This window comes from Vigna angularis, chromosome 2, assembly GCF_016808095.1.
Source record: "Vigna angularis cultivar LongXiaoDou No.4 chromosome 2, ASM1680809v1, whole genome shotgun sequence".
In the NCBI taxonomy this organism is placed as follows: domain Eukaryota; kingdom Viridiplantae; phylum Streptophyta; class Magnoliopsida; order Fabales; family Fabaceae; genus Vigna; species Vigna angularis.
In genome coordinates, this window is record NC_068971.1 from 9262584 (window position 1) to 9276882 (window position 14299).

Here is a 14299-nt window from a genome sequence, read left to right on the forward strand (position 1 = left end):
GTGAAAAGTGAGTGGGTAGAAAAATATGGTTTGAATTCAAAGTAAATAAATATGATTAAAAATAGAATAAAGGTTATTTTTGTAATTAAAAAAGATTATTTTTGTAATTAAAATTTTTTTAGAGAAGGTTGGGGAGGTGGAGGGGAGTAACACCCCTATATGTCAGGGTTAGTCCATGGGCTTTCCTTTTTACAAAATTTAATGTCCAGAAACATAATATCATCATACAAGTAATCACAAGTAATCACAAATTATACGTATATTTTATCCAACTTTCATTTAATCTGTCAGTAATAACTTATAACCATAATTGATTCATGTGTAATTATATTTTTTTGCCAATAAAATTAATTTTCTACTTCATAACTATTTCTATATTAATTAGTTTAATAATAATGCTTTTATACAATTATTCCTTAATTTCCAAATTCTGTTTTGATAATTTTTTCATCTTAATTTTGGTTTGTAAATTTGACGTTTCAGAGATATCAACATAAAATAGGTTTGAAAGTTAAAAAAGTTAATTTAGTTTGTAAAATTTTGATGGACTAACGAATTTATTTATAGATGGTAATCTATTTTGTCACTAGCTTAAATCAATATCATTCGATTAAGATTTGTGATCAAAATTACATTTTTTTTAATTGGTGTGAACATCTTAAAATTTTGACATAATAACTTTTTAACTTTTTTAATTTTCCAAATTTAATAAAATTAAAATTTATTATTTATAAAGTTATATAATTCTTTTAGAATTTTTTTTATGAAACGTATAATTTAGTCATTTACATCAATTTATATATTTTATGTCTTTTCATATATTTTATATTATATTTATTTGTCTTTTCTTATTAGTTTCTTAATTTATTTTTGATTATAATTATTATTTATTTTATATGTGAATAATTAAACACAATAATAATTTTAATTTTAGTGTTATAAATTATAACATTATATTCATTTAAAATATTGTATCTATTATTTAATTATTTTTTATTATAATTGGCTCAATTATGATAAATAATTCAATAAAAACGATCTTTGTTGGATAAAGAGAGGTTTGATTTTAAAATATTAATTTAATCTAAAAGGTTAGAAAAAAAATATGATTTTATACCCGTTAGGATTACATCTAGATCTTGTATACTAACATATAGGGATGGCAATTTTACCCGTGGGCACGGGTATCCGCGGGTAAAATTCGCGGCGGGTGGATAGTTACTACCCGCGGATAACAGGTAGCGGATATTTTAATACCCGCTTCTAAACGGGTCGAGTACGGATAGTATACTATCCACCCCGCGGGTACCCGTTACTCGCAAAAAATTTAAAAAAAATAATTTATATATTTTTTAATTAAATTTAAATAAAAATAAAATAAAATTATATTTTATTAGGTTAAATTTAATTAAAATTAAATTTTAATTTATATTTAATTTATATTATATTATATTATATATATATTTTTTGTAATTTTATTTAAGTTTTATTTTCAAAATGTATTAAATTTTTTTTTTATTTTTTGCAGGTACCCGTGGGTTTTAAAATATGTACGGTTATTTTTTAAACGGGTAGTGGGTCGAGTAGTGGGTACAATTTTATCCGGTGGGTCGGGTTGCGGGTAGGCACTATCCGTGCCCGACCCGACCCCACTAGTACAGTTAGGGGAAATGACAGTGGTTATTTTCGCTGATAGGCACCGGTTCCTAAACCGAGTGGTAGACTTTATCCTACGATTTTGAAACGAGGCATAAAATGGTACAATTAGGCCTCGGTTATTAGAACCGAAATTGTTTCTCTTCCTCTACTGCCTCTGTTGGAGCCTGAACCGAGGTAGTAGGGTCCTTTTTTTATTTTCTTTTTCTTCTTCTTTAGCCAATCATATAATTTTGGTGCCTCGGTCTTATGCCTCGGTCTTATGCCTCTGCTCAAGCTCCTCGACAAAGTTAATAGAACCTCCAATTATAGAACCTTCAATGGCTAACCAGACCAAACAAACAAAACAAACAAATTTTTTAGTACAAAGGAAGCAAGTAAAGAAACAAGTAAAGTCAAATTCAATTTAAACACATAAACAAACCAATCTTTTTTTCTTTTGATTCCAAAGCTTCAGTGTGAACTGTTCAAAAGATCCTTCTCAGATTCAATTCAACAATTCAAAACAAAATCTCACAAACCAAATGCAAAACTCTACTGAATCTTCTCCAGCTTCAGTCGTGTCAGTGGACCTGGTTGAGTTCCAAAGGAGAATGATGAGTGGCTCTATTGCAAAGCTCTCCAGCGACGTTCACAGCTCTGCGCAAAGCTCATGAGCATCGTTCCTTGCCGCTGTTGTTGTGCCTCACAGCGTTCGCGACAGAAGCTTCTGGATTTCGAAAGAGAAAAAAGAAATGAAATCTGGAGAAAGAATACCTACGACGAAGGGATTTAAATCCTCCACCCTCCGCATTTGCCTTCGTGCTTCTCCTCCTCCTCCGCCGACATCAAACCCTAATTCGCACCACCACCATCAATATCAGAAAAACCCCAATCGCACTCCCCTTTTTCACCAGAAACATCCATTGACGCACCATCACGACGCTTCATTCATCACCACCTAGCACCGCCGCCACCATTGACACACCACCACCGCTTGCTCTTCCCTCCAGAGGTGACGCACTCGCAGGAGATTTTGGAGCAGTAGTCTTCAGAGCGAGAGCGAGGGGAGGTAGGGAGGCGAGAGCGAGAGCGAAGGAGCTAGGTTTTCCTTCAGTTTGGGGAAAATTTTTGGGGAAATAAGAGAGGCTTATATGCCTCGGTCCTTCCTACCAACCGATGCAATATAATCCTTCCACCTCGGGTTTCTCTTAATCGCGTCAAAAACCGCTAATTAGGCACCGGTTGCCTTCACAACAGAAGTGGTAGCTCTTTTTGGCACCGGTCTAGTCTTAACCGAGGCCTATAAAGTCTCGTTAATAACGAAACTGCCACCGTGTCTGAATAGGCAGCGATTTGGTGTAAAGAGAGGTCTATTGTACGAGTTTAAAAGCACATTTTTTACTAGTGTCTGTTGCCATCCCTACTAACATATATGATATTTATAATAATTTTGCCTAACAAGGATTTTCCCTAAAAAGTTAGTTCTTTTATTACTTAAAATTAATTTTAAACTTTATAAAGTTTGTGGTTTAATTTTTTAATGTATATATATATATCTATACAAAACATTCAACAAAAGAATTTTACATGACAGATTATAAAAAATAAAAATTTTACACTGATATTAAAAATTCATCGAAACAGTAGATTTTAATTTAAAATCCATCCATAATTAATATTTCAAATATTTATATAAATATCAGAATTTGATTATTGAAAAATCGAATTTTGAACTGTTACTTTTATAATTTCGTTTTTTAAAATTTTTTCATTTTCTTTTAAATAAAAATAATAATAAAAATTTTCTTTTTTAACTTTCCAAAATAATAAAATTATAAATTTAAAATAGACTTATAATTAAAAAATTATTTTAAATAATTTTTTATATATTAATATTTAATTAAAAGGCATTAAATATTATGTAAAATTTGAAAATTATTGAACTTGTAAAGTAAATAAAAGAAATAACTAAAAAAACATTAATTAATTTAGTTTGGAGGCTAGTCTCATCCTAACCCTACTCCAGCCCACTTTATATGGGTTTTAGGAGTTGGGCCTTTTAAAAACTTTATATGGGTTTTAGGAGTTGGGCCTTTTAAAAAACCTCTATTAAGTGGGTTAAAAAATTGAGACTTGATTTTAGAAGCAGTAAGTATCAATCCATGGACTAAGAATTCAAATGACACCTCTAAACGCACTAATGGAGTTAAAAGGAAGGGGTATCGATGTGGTGGAAACATAGAAAGGTATGTGACTAAAAAAGAGGTATTGATTGTAGTAAAGGCGTGTGACAAAGATGACACCCCTATGGTTTGTTGACTTGTATTCTTTAGATTAGATGTGTTACCTTTGATTTAGATTTTAAGTTGTTTATAATTTGAATGTGGATTAAGTAAAAGTGTTGTTGGTATCAAATTTTAAAGTCAATGGGTTGGTAAAATTTTATTTTGTTTAATTTTAATTTCACTATAATGAACAAGGTGTATAAAAGATTTTGGAAATAATTGCATGCAGTTCACCTAATATTATTTATGGATTATCTAGTATGTAACTTATCTAATATTATCTACAATATTTTTTATGTAATTCACCTATGAATTATGTGCTATGTATTTTGAATAAATTATCTACGAATTATTTTGTATGTAACTTACATACAAATTATTTCATATTTCATATGTAATTCACCCAGAGTTACATACAAAATAATTCATATGTAATTTTGTAAGGATTCTATTATTTATATGTATGTAACGTTTTATTTAGTTTTTTTATGTAAGATTAATGATGTCTATATTACATGCAGATTTTTTTCATACGGATTTTTTCATACGTAATCCGTGAATAATATTTAATTACGGATTTTATGCAATACTGATTTTGTCTAGAAAACGTTGATTTTTTTTTTGTTGTAACGGGAACTCGTAGATTGTCCATATGAAAAATATATCATTGAATTTAAATGAATTTATAAAGCAAAACCAAATCCCTACGGCAGCTTACAAAAGCATAAAGCTAGGTTGGTAGCAATCTAGAATTGCCTATAATTAGACATTCATCTAGTTGCTGACCTGGGCACAAGAGCTCTAATAGCTCTTTTAACACAAAAAGGATGGAGCATTCACTATTTGGATTTCAAATAAGCTTTGTAAATGATGTTCTTGAAGAACAAATACATGTGGTGCAACAAAGAGGATTTGTAAGCAAATTTGATGAAGCTAAAGCTAAGAAAAGTTCCGTATACCTTAAAACAAGTTCCTCCAACATGTTATAACATAATTGATGAGCTCCAATTAAGGATTTCAGATAAGCAAGAATGAGTCAACATAAAACAATAGGAAGATGATGATGGAATTCAAACAAGACATGATAAAAACAATCAATATCAGCAACCTACATAAAGGTCAACCAACAAAAAGAAGCAATATTTATCTCAAAAAATAAAAATATTTACACTTTACCAAATAAGTTCAAGATGCATGGTTTCAAATATGTTTATATGCACACACCTCCTTCCCACTCTCCTCCTCTCTCGGTATATATATATATATATTTATATGCACACACATTACCAGAGAAATCTGAACAAATAAGTTAAATATTCTTTTTTTCTAAGAACCTATTATAGAAAAGTTCTGAAAAATTATAAATCATTATAAGTCTCTCTCTATAAATTGAGGCTTATAATGATTTATAATTTTATATATCACATACATATATATCTTTCATTGTACACAAGTTCATAAACTCAATACAGTTTCTTTCCATTAGAGCAATTGTTACCTTATTCAAAACTATTCCACATTCCTCATCATCTCTGAAGTTTCCTTCTATAATATATATTTACTAAATTACTATTCATCCCACAAAACTCCTCAATCTATCCTAATATTCTAACATGAAAAGAAATTAAATGAATAGTGTTTTTATGCTTCTTTAAAGGCAATAACAACATACAAATTAAACATTACACATGTAATTAATTATGATAAGGTTTTACGAACCTTTTCATTGAAGAGTGGAAGGCAAGAATTGGTGACCCCATGCTCAGCGTTAGTAACAATATTTGTGTTCTCGTGGCCTTGCAGCAATGGTACACTACCAAGCATCTCATCAACGACATATAAACAAATAAATGTTGGTAAAGACTTTAATGTTAATTGTCGTAACTTGGGAAACTCAATCATCTCATCACTCATAGTTTGAGTTTGTCTTTCTTTTGAAACTATCTCCTTCAAAGAATCACAGTCACACACTTGCATTGTTTCAAGCTTAGTGAGGAGTCTAACCATGCAAAATAGGAAAAGGTTTACCAATTTAATGCATGTTTGAATCTTGATGACCTTTAAATTGCGGAAAGAGGTCTCTACAAGCTGATTGTCACATATTATTTCCAAATTATCCAATTTGTAAAGCCACATGGACTCTAATTTTGGAAAAGCGACTAAAGAGTGAAACCGCTCCCTTGGATTGATAATATACTTAATGCCAAAATTGTTTACAATGGATAAATGTTTCAAATTTGGAAATCCTTCAACATTTAATTCATAGAAAATATCTTCAACATCATTGAGTTCTCCCAACAACAAACATTCAACACTTTTGAACAACATTTTAATCCATTTTTCAGAATGAATATCGATACCTTCTTTCAGGTTTAATGCCAAAAATTTCACCTCCTCATACTTGTCAGGGACTTTGAATTCTCCCACTTTAAGCAAGTTAAACAAGTTGAATTCACCAATGACAATCTTGTAACTATTCAACCTGTCAAAAAACAAATTCTGCGGAAAATGTGAAGAACTGTGGATGTGTATGTCAAGATTTTGTAATTGATTCAAGCGCCTCAACTCAGAGAGACTAGCACTTTCACTTTTCATATTCTCTTCAGCCTCCCATATAATCAAGTTGTCTCTGATATAAAACTCCTCTAAAATGGCCATCCTCGGTATGATATTGGAAGTTATTTGTCTTAGTTTTAGGCAATTGCTTATGTCAAGAAATTGAAGCTTATCCAATTGCCCAAGTTCAAGAGGCAAATTTTCTATATTAGATCCTGAAAAAGTAAGGATTCTTAAATTCTTCAACTCACCAATGATTGATAGGTTCTCTCCTAAAGTGCATTGCTCCAAACAAAGCATTCTCAACTTTTTTAGGCATTTAATTGATGAAGGTAAGCAAGATAAATTAATACCAGTCAGTATCAACACTCTGAGTCGAACCATAGATTTAAAAAATTCATCTGGTATTTCAAAAGATTCATTTTTATTGTCAATATGTAAGACTTCAAGTCGAGGACAATGTATACTCTCAGGAAGCTCATCATTGATGTCACAGAAGTGTACAAAAATGGCAGAGTACCTTTCAAAGTCATTTTCGTGAGGCCACTCATCAAGTATTGCATTTTTCATATAAAGCACATGTTTTTCCTTGGATGATATTGAAAGAGCAACATCTCGCACAATGTCATGCATGTTGAAGCGGTCAATAGAATAACTTTTCACCAACAAACTCCATTCTTCTAGCTCTTGTATCATCTCCTTTATTCTTCTCTTCGCATCTGTAAATGTGTGGACGCCTGGAAGTAACTTCAAACCAACACAGAATTTCACCAAGTCCATAATCAAAGCATCATTTCCCATTCTTGCACACTGTAAGAAAATACACTTAAGCTCCTCATTTTTTAGATGATCATAGCTCAACTTTATCGAGAAGTCAGTAAATCCCCATTCTGATGTAAAATTTTGTCTTTTAATTTGTTGACAGACATCTTCCCATGTGGATAAGCTTTTATTCTTTAGTGTCCTTCCTATGGAAACTAAGGCTATTGGAAACCCAGCGCTCCATTTGGCAATTTCAATAGCATTCCTATCAAACTCAGAATTTTTCACGCCAGCAACTTTCTTAAGCAAAGTCTCCGATTCCTTTTCATCAAGGACTCCTACCGGAAAAATTGAGCTTTCTTGCACATCCATTTCATTACATAATACTTGTTTATATCTAGATGTTAGAAGAATTTTGCCTCCTCTATAATCGTTAGACAACTTTTCCCTTTTCATCTTATCCAAATCAACTTTTGACAACTCTTTCATTTTTGTCTTATTATAACCAAAATCAGATATGTCATTGTTGGAACCAAAATCAGACATGTCATTGACTTCTTGTTGGCTTGCATCATTATTACATGGAATCCCAAGTTTATTAAAGTCCAATCCACCCCAAAGATCATCAAGGATAATAAGGGTGTTCTGCTTTTCATTCTTTAACCTCTTTCGAATACGATCTATTATTGCAATCTCACTTTCCCCTTCCAATTTCATTCCTAGTATGCCAGCAATTTGCTCTTGAATTTTTTTGAAGTCAGGATTTTCTGTAATATTTGCTATGATGACTATCTTGAACAACTTCTTTTCTCGAGCTTTCTTTGCAATTTCTTTGACTAAAGTGGTCTTACCCACACCACCAGGCCCATAAACTCCAATCATACCAACTCTAGAGTCTTGCAGTGCTTTCATGATCATCTCCATAGTTTTATTTCTTGATGCAAAACTTTCATAACCATTGTTTGAAAAAGTAGCATCAATGGATGGAAATTCTTGGTACGAAACATTGTCAAAAGAAGTTTTCCAAAGCTCATCTCCTATGATTTCCTCAACTATCTTTGTAGCCTTTCTACCCAGTTGATACCTCAGTCGGAAATTATTTGGAAAGAAACCAATTGAGCAAATTGTCTTTGCATGACATTCATCATTAATATAACTTTTATATTCTTTTATCTTCTCATCAATGAGCGCTAAGCAATGTTGAACGTCATTTTCAATTTCTTCTCCACTCCTTAGTGCACTATCAACTTGATGTTGTAGTCTCTCCTTGTTATGTTCCAACTTCTCAATGTAAGATTCCAACTCTTTAAATTTGTCTTTGTAATTAAAAAAGTAACCCACTTGTCGTTTGACCACACTTACTGTAATATTAAGTGCACTTTCTGTAGCTGTAGAGACAATTGGATCCATGGTCCCTTGATAATGGTCGTTTTCGTCTTAATTGTTTGCTTATTACTACGATTAGTCCTTTTTCTCCTAAATAATACAAATGTAAAATTTCATTTATAAATATTAAAATAATTTATAAATAAACACAACATTAAAAGGGCATCATAAGGTCGTTAATGAAAAATGAACAAGTTACATTTATAGTCACATTTCTAGGTGGAGTGGCGTCTATTATTTCCAATGTCACTTGCATAGAAAACTAAAATAGATATATAATAATAAAAAAAAGCAAGTCTCTTTTTTTTTAAGCTCCCTTTTTTTTCTTCTTGTTTATGTGATATAACATAAACAAAGTAATTCTTTTTTTTTTTTCAATTGGGGAGAGATGGCTAAGTGGACTATAACGTCGGATTGCTAATCCGTTGTACAAATTCTTGTACTGAGGGTTCGAATCCCTCTCTTTCCGTTGATAATTTGGTATTTTTTTTGAACTTGTTTTTTTTACTAGTGAAAGATGTTAAAATAGAGAAAATCTTAAAAATATTTCAAAATTCCACACAAGCAAGAAAACACAGAATCCACTTTTTTTTTTATTCTATTCTTCATCGAGTGGTATCTAGAAATAATCATCGAGTGGTATCTAGAAATAATGACAAAAATATTGTGTTATAAACTATATGTAGATAAAATTCGTGAAGAATAGTTTTACTCACATATAACTGATGACAATCATTTTAATATCCATCTATAAATTATTTGAGTGTAGGTATTATATTACTTATACCTACTAATATTTGGTATTTGCAAAAAAGATAATTAAAATTTATTTATATTTTATTAAATTAAATTTAATTAAAATTAAAATTTAATTTATATTTTGTTAGGTTAAATTTGATTAAAATTAAATTTTTTATATTTAATTTAATTTATATTATATTATATATTTTTTATTTAGATTTTATGTTAAAAATTTATATTTTTTTTTTCAAAAAAGATATCTTGACAAGGTGTAACGTCCCCAAATATATACATCATGCATATATAATAAAGACGTCATCATGCATAATATAGGAAAGCAGTCAAGAGTAATTTAAGGATTACAATTATCCTCAGAATAGTGCATAAATTGACAATACAATTATTGGAATCTCCCATGGAAATCACGGAAAATTTAAAACTTAAAATACATACAAATGTAATTAAACGAGTTCACGAAATAAGAATTAGTAATGCTAGGTTGCAGCACTGCCGTCTCCATCAAGAGCTGCTCCCAAGGTATCCTCCCCGCCATCTGCTCCCATCCAAGTGGATGATCATCGCCGAATAACATATCCAAATTGGCACACAACACAAACAATGCAAGGGTGAGCTAGATATAAAAAGCATGTTATCTCCTAGCACAATTAATTTATGAAATCATTCATAGGTTCATATAAAATAACAATTAAAGCATACTCATTGATCCATATTTCACATACTTCCATTACATGTAAACATTCATCCAAACATGGTAAACTGACATCACAAGACTTGTTACTTTATACCCGACTCGTCCGGACTAGAATGATTACCGAGCTATGGCGGGTCTTGCACCCGTGGTGGCTTTATGAAACTTGGGCACTACCGCCCTGGCACTACCGCCTGGTGAAACTTTTGGGGCACTCCCGCCCGGCCACAATCACGAGGTTAATCCGTTATCACTCACCTTGGGTCATGTGGAAGCACCCAAGACTAGGACCTCCTGCTACTCCTCACCACATGGTTCAATCCTCTCTACATGAGAAGAAAGACCATTGGAGCGTCAGGATGACCCCCAAAACTGAGCTACCATGTAATCATTCTATACAACCCCCAAACACCACCATGTATCCTCTCCTCGAGGATCATGGAATTACGTCTGTGAATTATACTGTTACTCACAAATACCAGATATCCCCATATATTACAGTAAATCAACACAACTCATAAATTCACATAATCCATTTCACCATATACAATTTCCAAACATTACATGTAATCCAATTCATGAGAAAATAATTTAAAATCCAACCTTTTCAAAATATCAAAACGTACGAGCACTGTTCACTGGGAACAGTGAACGAACGCTCACTGGAAGCACGCGGACGAACGCTCACTGGACGAACGCTCAAACTGGACACTAAACGGGCGAACCCTGTTCACCACGGTCTATGAACGAACGTTCACTGTTGAACCGTTCGGACGAACGCTCACTTCTAAGCAGTCTGGACGAACGCTCGTGGTCTGAACGAACGTTGAGGAACACGGATGAACACTTCTGGACGAACGCGAACGAACTTTCACTTTGGACGAACGCGCAGTTGGACGAACGCTCAGCATAATTTGGCCGACCACTGGTCGTGCCGTTTTGGACGAACGCGCATATATCTTGGCCGACCACTAATTGGTCGAGCCATTTAGGACGAACGTCCAATTGATCAAGGGCGAACGTTCAGAACAACAACCGAACGTTCAGAATTTGGCTACTAAGGGCGAACGTTCAGAAAATAACCGCACGTTCATAAATTGGTCGAGGAACTTGAACGAACGTCCAATTTTGAAACCAAATTGGACGATCGCTCGATAATTTGGACGAACGTCGAATTTGAAACCAAATTGGACGAACGTGCCTGCAGAATTTCAGAATTTTGCAGAAACCCAGAAGCGAAACCAGAGACCCAAAAACCTCCATTTTTATCTCCAAAACTTCTAGATTTTCATCATACACAACATATATCATCAATCAAAGAAAAGATCTAGCTCCCCTTACCTCTTGAAGATCTCCTTGAATCACTTCCAGCTCCAAAATTTCTCCTCTTCTTCTCTCCCAGAATTTCCAGCAACTCTTCCAACTGCACCACCAAAGTAGCAGCTCACCTCACCTTTCTCTCAGTTTTTGCAGCAAGGAATCCCTTCCCAAAACTGAATCCCGACCCTTCTTTTATCCTCCCAGCTGCCTCCCCTTCTCTCCCCTTCTTCTTCTCTTTCCTTTCTTGTTTTCTTTTCTTTTTGTTTTTAAGGGGAAGCAACGTTTGCTGTCCCTTGTGGCAGCGCTCGTTGCTTCCTCCCTTGTCTTTTTTTTTTTTTTTTTTATTTATTTATTTATTACAATTCCTTACATTCTCCCCAACAACAAAAATTTTCGTCCTCGAAAATTTGGCTTATCGAAACAAGTAGGGATAAGTTTCTCTCATCTCTTCCTCTAGCTCCCAAGTAGAGTCGCCCATTTCACTGTTCCAGATAACTTTTACAAGTCTAACAGTTCTTCCTCTAAGTTGCTTGTTTTGACTCTCCTCAATTCTTATTGGTCGCACCTCAATTGACAAATCTTCTCTGACTTGTACATCGTCCACTTCAAGCACATGAGAAGGATCAGACATGTATTTTCTCAGTTGAGATACATGGAATACTGGATGCAAGTTTGCTAACTGAGGTGGCATAGCCATCTCATATGCTACTGGTCCTATACGTCGTAGGATCTGGTAAGGACCAAGATATCTAGGAGACAGTTTCCTAGCACGAATAGCTCTTCCTACTCCGGTAGTAGGAGTCACTCGGAGGAATACATGATCCCCAACTGCAAATTCTAACGGCCGGCGCCTCCGATCAGCATAGGACTTCTGCCTATTCTGTGATGCTCGCATCCTTTCTTGTATAAGTTTTACCTTCTCTGTAGTCTGCTGAACTATTTCTGGTCCTGTCAAAATTGCTTCTCCATCCTGAAACCAGCAGAGAGGTGTTCTGCAGCGTCTTCCATACAGGGCTTCAAATGGAGCCATACCAATACTGGCATGATAACTGTTATTATAAGTGAACTCAACCAGTGGTAATATCTCATCCCATACTCCTAGGTGATCCAAAATACAAGTCCTCAACAAATCTTCAAGCGATTGGATCGTCCGCTCAGACTGTCCATCCGTTTGGGGATGATAGGCCGAGCTCATCTGTAGTCTGCTTCCCATTTCACTCTGAAGGGTTTGCCAAAACCTGGATGTGAACCTCGGGTCTCTATCTGACACAATACTCGAAGGCACTCCATGCAACCTTACTATCTCCTTAACATATAGTTGCGCCAACTTTGCCATAGACATTCTCAAATCAATTGCCAAGAAATGAGCACTCTTGGTCAATCGGTCCACTATTACCCATATTGCGTCATGTTTTCGAATAGTGCGTGGCAAATGGGTAACGAAGTCCATCGCGATACTATCCCACTTCCACTCAGGAATCTCTAACGGTTGCAACAAACCTCCAGGTCTTTGATGTTCCACTTTTGCCTTTTGACAAGTCAAGCAAGAAGCCGAAAACTGTGCTACGTCCCTCTTCATACCCGACCACCAGAAGAACTTCTTGAGGTCTTGGTACATCTTTGTCATGCCTGGATGCATGCTAAAACGGCTTTTGTGACCCTCCTCAAGGATTAACCTTTTCATTTCGGAATTTCTAGGGATACAGACCCTACCTTTGAATCTCAAAATACCGTCGACCCCCAAGGCAAAATCTTTACCTTGATCAGTTCCAATCAAGCTAGCTGACGTCTGTAGTTCAATATCCTTTGACTGCTCTTCTTTAACATGCTTCAACAAGTCATTGGATACCACCAAATTACTGCATCTGATGCTGTCATCTTCAAATTCTACTTGCAGCCTCAAATCTCTGAAGCTTGTTACCAGTTCTAATTCTCTGATCATCAAGGAGGAAATATGTACTGCCTTTCTGCTCAATGCATCCGCCACTACATTTGCCTTCCCAGGGTGATAAAGGAGATCAAAGTCATAATCTTTAAGAAACTCCATCCATCGCCTTTGCCTCATATTAAGCTCCTTCTGATCAAAGAGGTATTTTAGACTCTTATGATCACTAAACACCTGAAATTTCGCGCCATACAGGTAGTGTCTCCAAATCTTCAAAGCAAATACCACAGCTGCTAACTCCAAGTCATGAGTGGGGTAATTCTTCTCATGAACCTTGAGTTGTCTTGATGCATACGCCACTACCTTTTTCTCCTGCATCAGTACACATCCTAATCCCTGATGAGAGGCATCACAAAAAACTTCAAAAGGTTTACCCGTGTCAGGGATGACCAAAACTGGTGCACTAGTCAACCTGTTCTTTAGCTCTTGGAAGCTAGTCTCACAACGGTCTGTCCAAACAAAAGGTTGATCCTTCTTAGTCAGTTGTGTCAACGGCGCCACAATCCGTGAAAAGCTTTCAATAAAACGCCGATAGTAGCCCGCTAGACCCACAAAGCTCCTGACTTCTGTAACAGTCTTAGGTCTCTCCCACTGAAGTACTGCTTGCACCTTAGTTGGATCAACAGCAATTCCTCCAGCTGAAATCACATGCCCAAGAAAAGGAACTTCTTTCATCCAAAACTCACACTTGGACAGCTTGGCATACAATCTTTTTTTTCTCAGCACTTCAAGTACTGCCCTAAGATGATCTTCATGTTCTTCCCGAGTTTTAGAATAGACAAGTATGTCATCTATAAACACCACCACAAACTTGTCCAAGAAGGGTCTGAAAATTCGATTCATATAGTCCATGAATATAGCTGGAGCATTAGTCACACCAAAAGGCATAACTACATACTCATAGTGGCCATACCTGGACCTGAATGCCGTCTTCTGCACATCATCGGCCTTTACTAA

General features: G+C 34.6%; 1 protein-coding gene across 1 annotated transcript in view; it reads right to left on the minus strand.

The window, feature by feature from the left end:
- Nucleotides 1-14299, minus strand: part of LOC108327688 (uncharacterized) — a 49530-nt gene that overhangs the window by 27923 nt on the left and 7308 nt on the right. The window contains exon 3 of the mRNA XM_052873488.1: nt 5643-8717. Within this exon, the coding sequence (XP_052729448.1) occupies nt 5643-8651 (3009 nt within the window). The 5' untranslated portion in view covers nt 8652-8717. The remainder of the gene's footprint in view (nt 1-5642; nt 8718-14299) is intronic.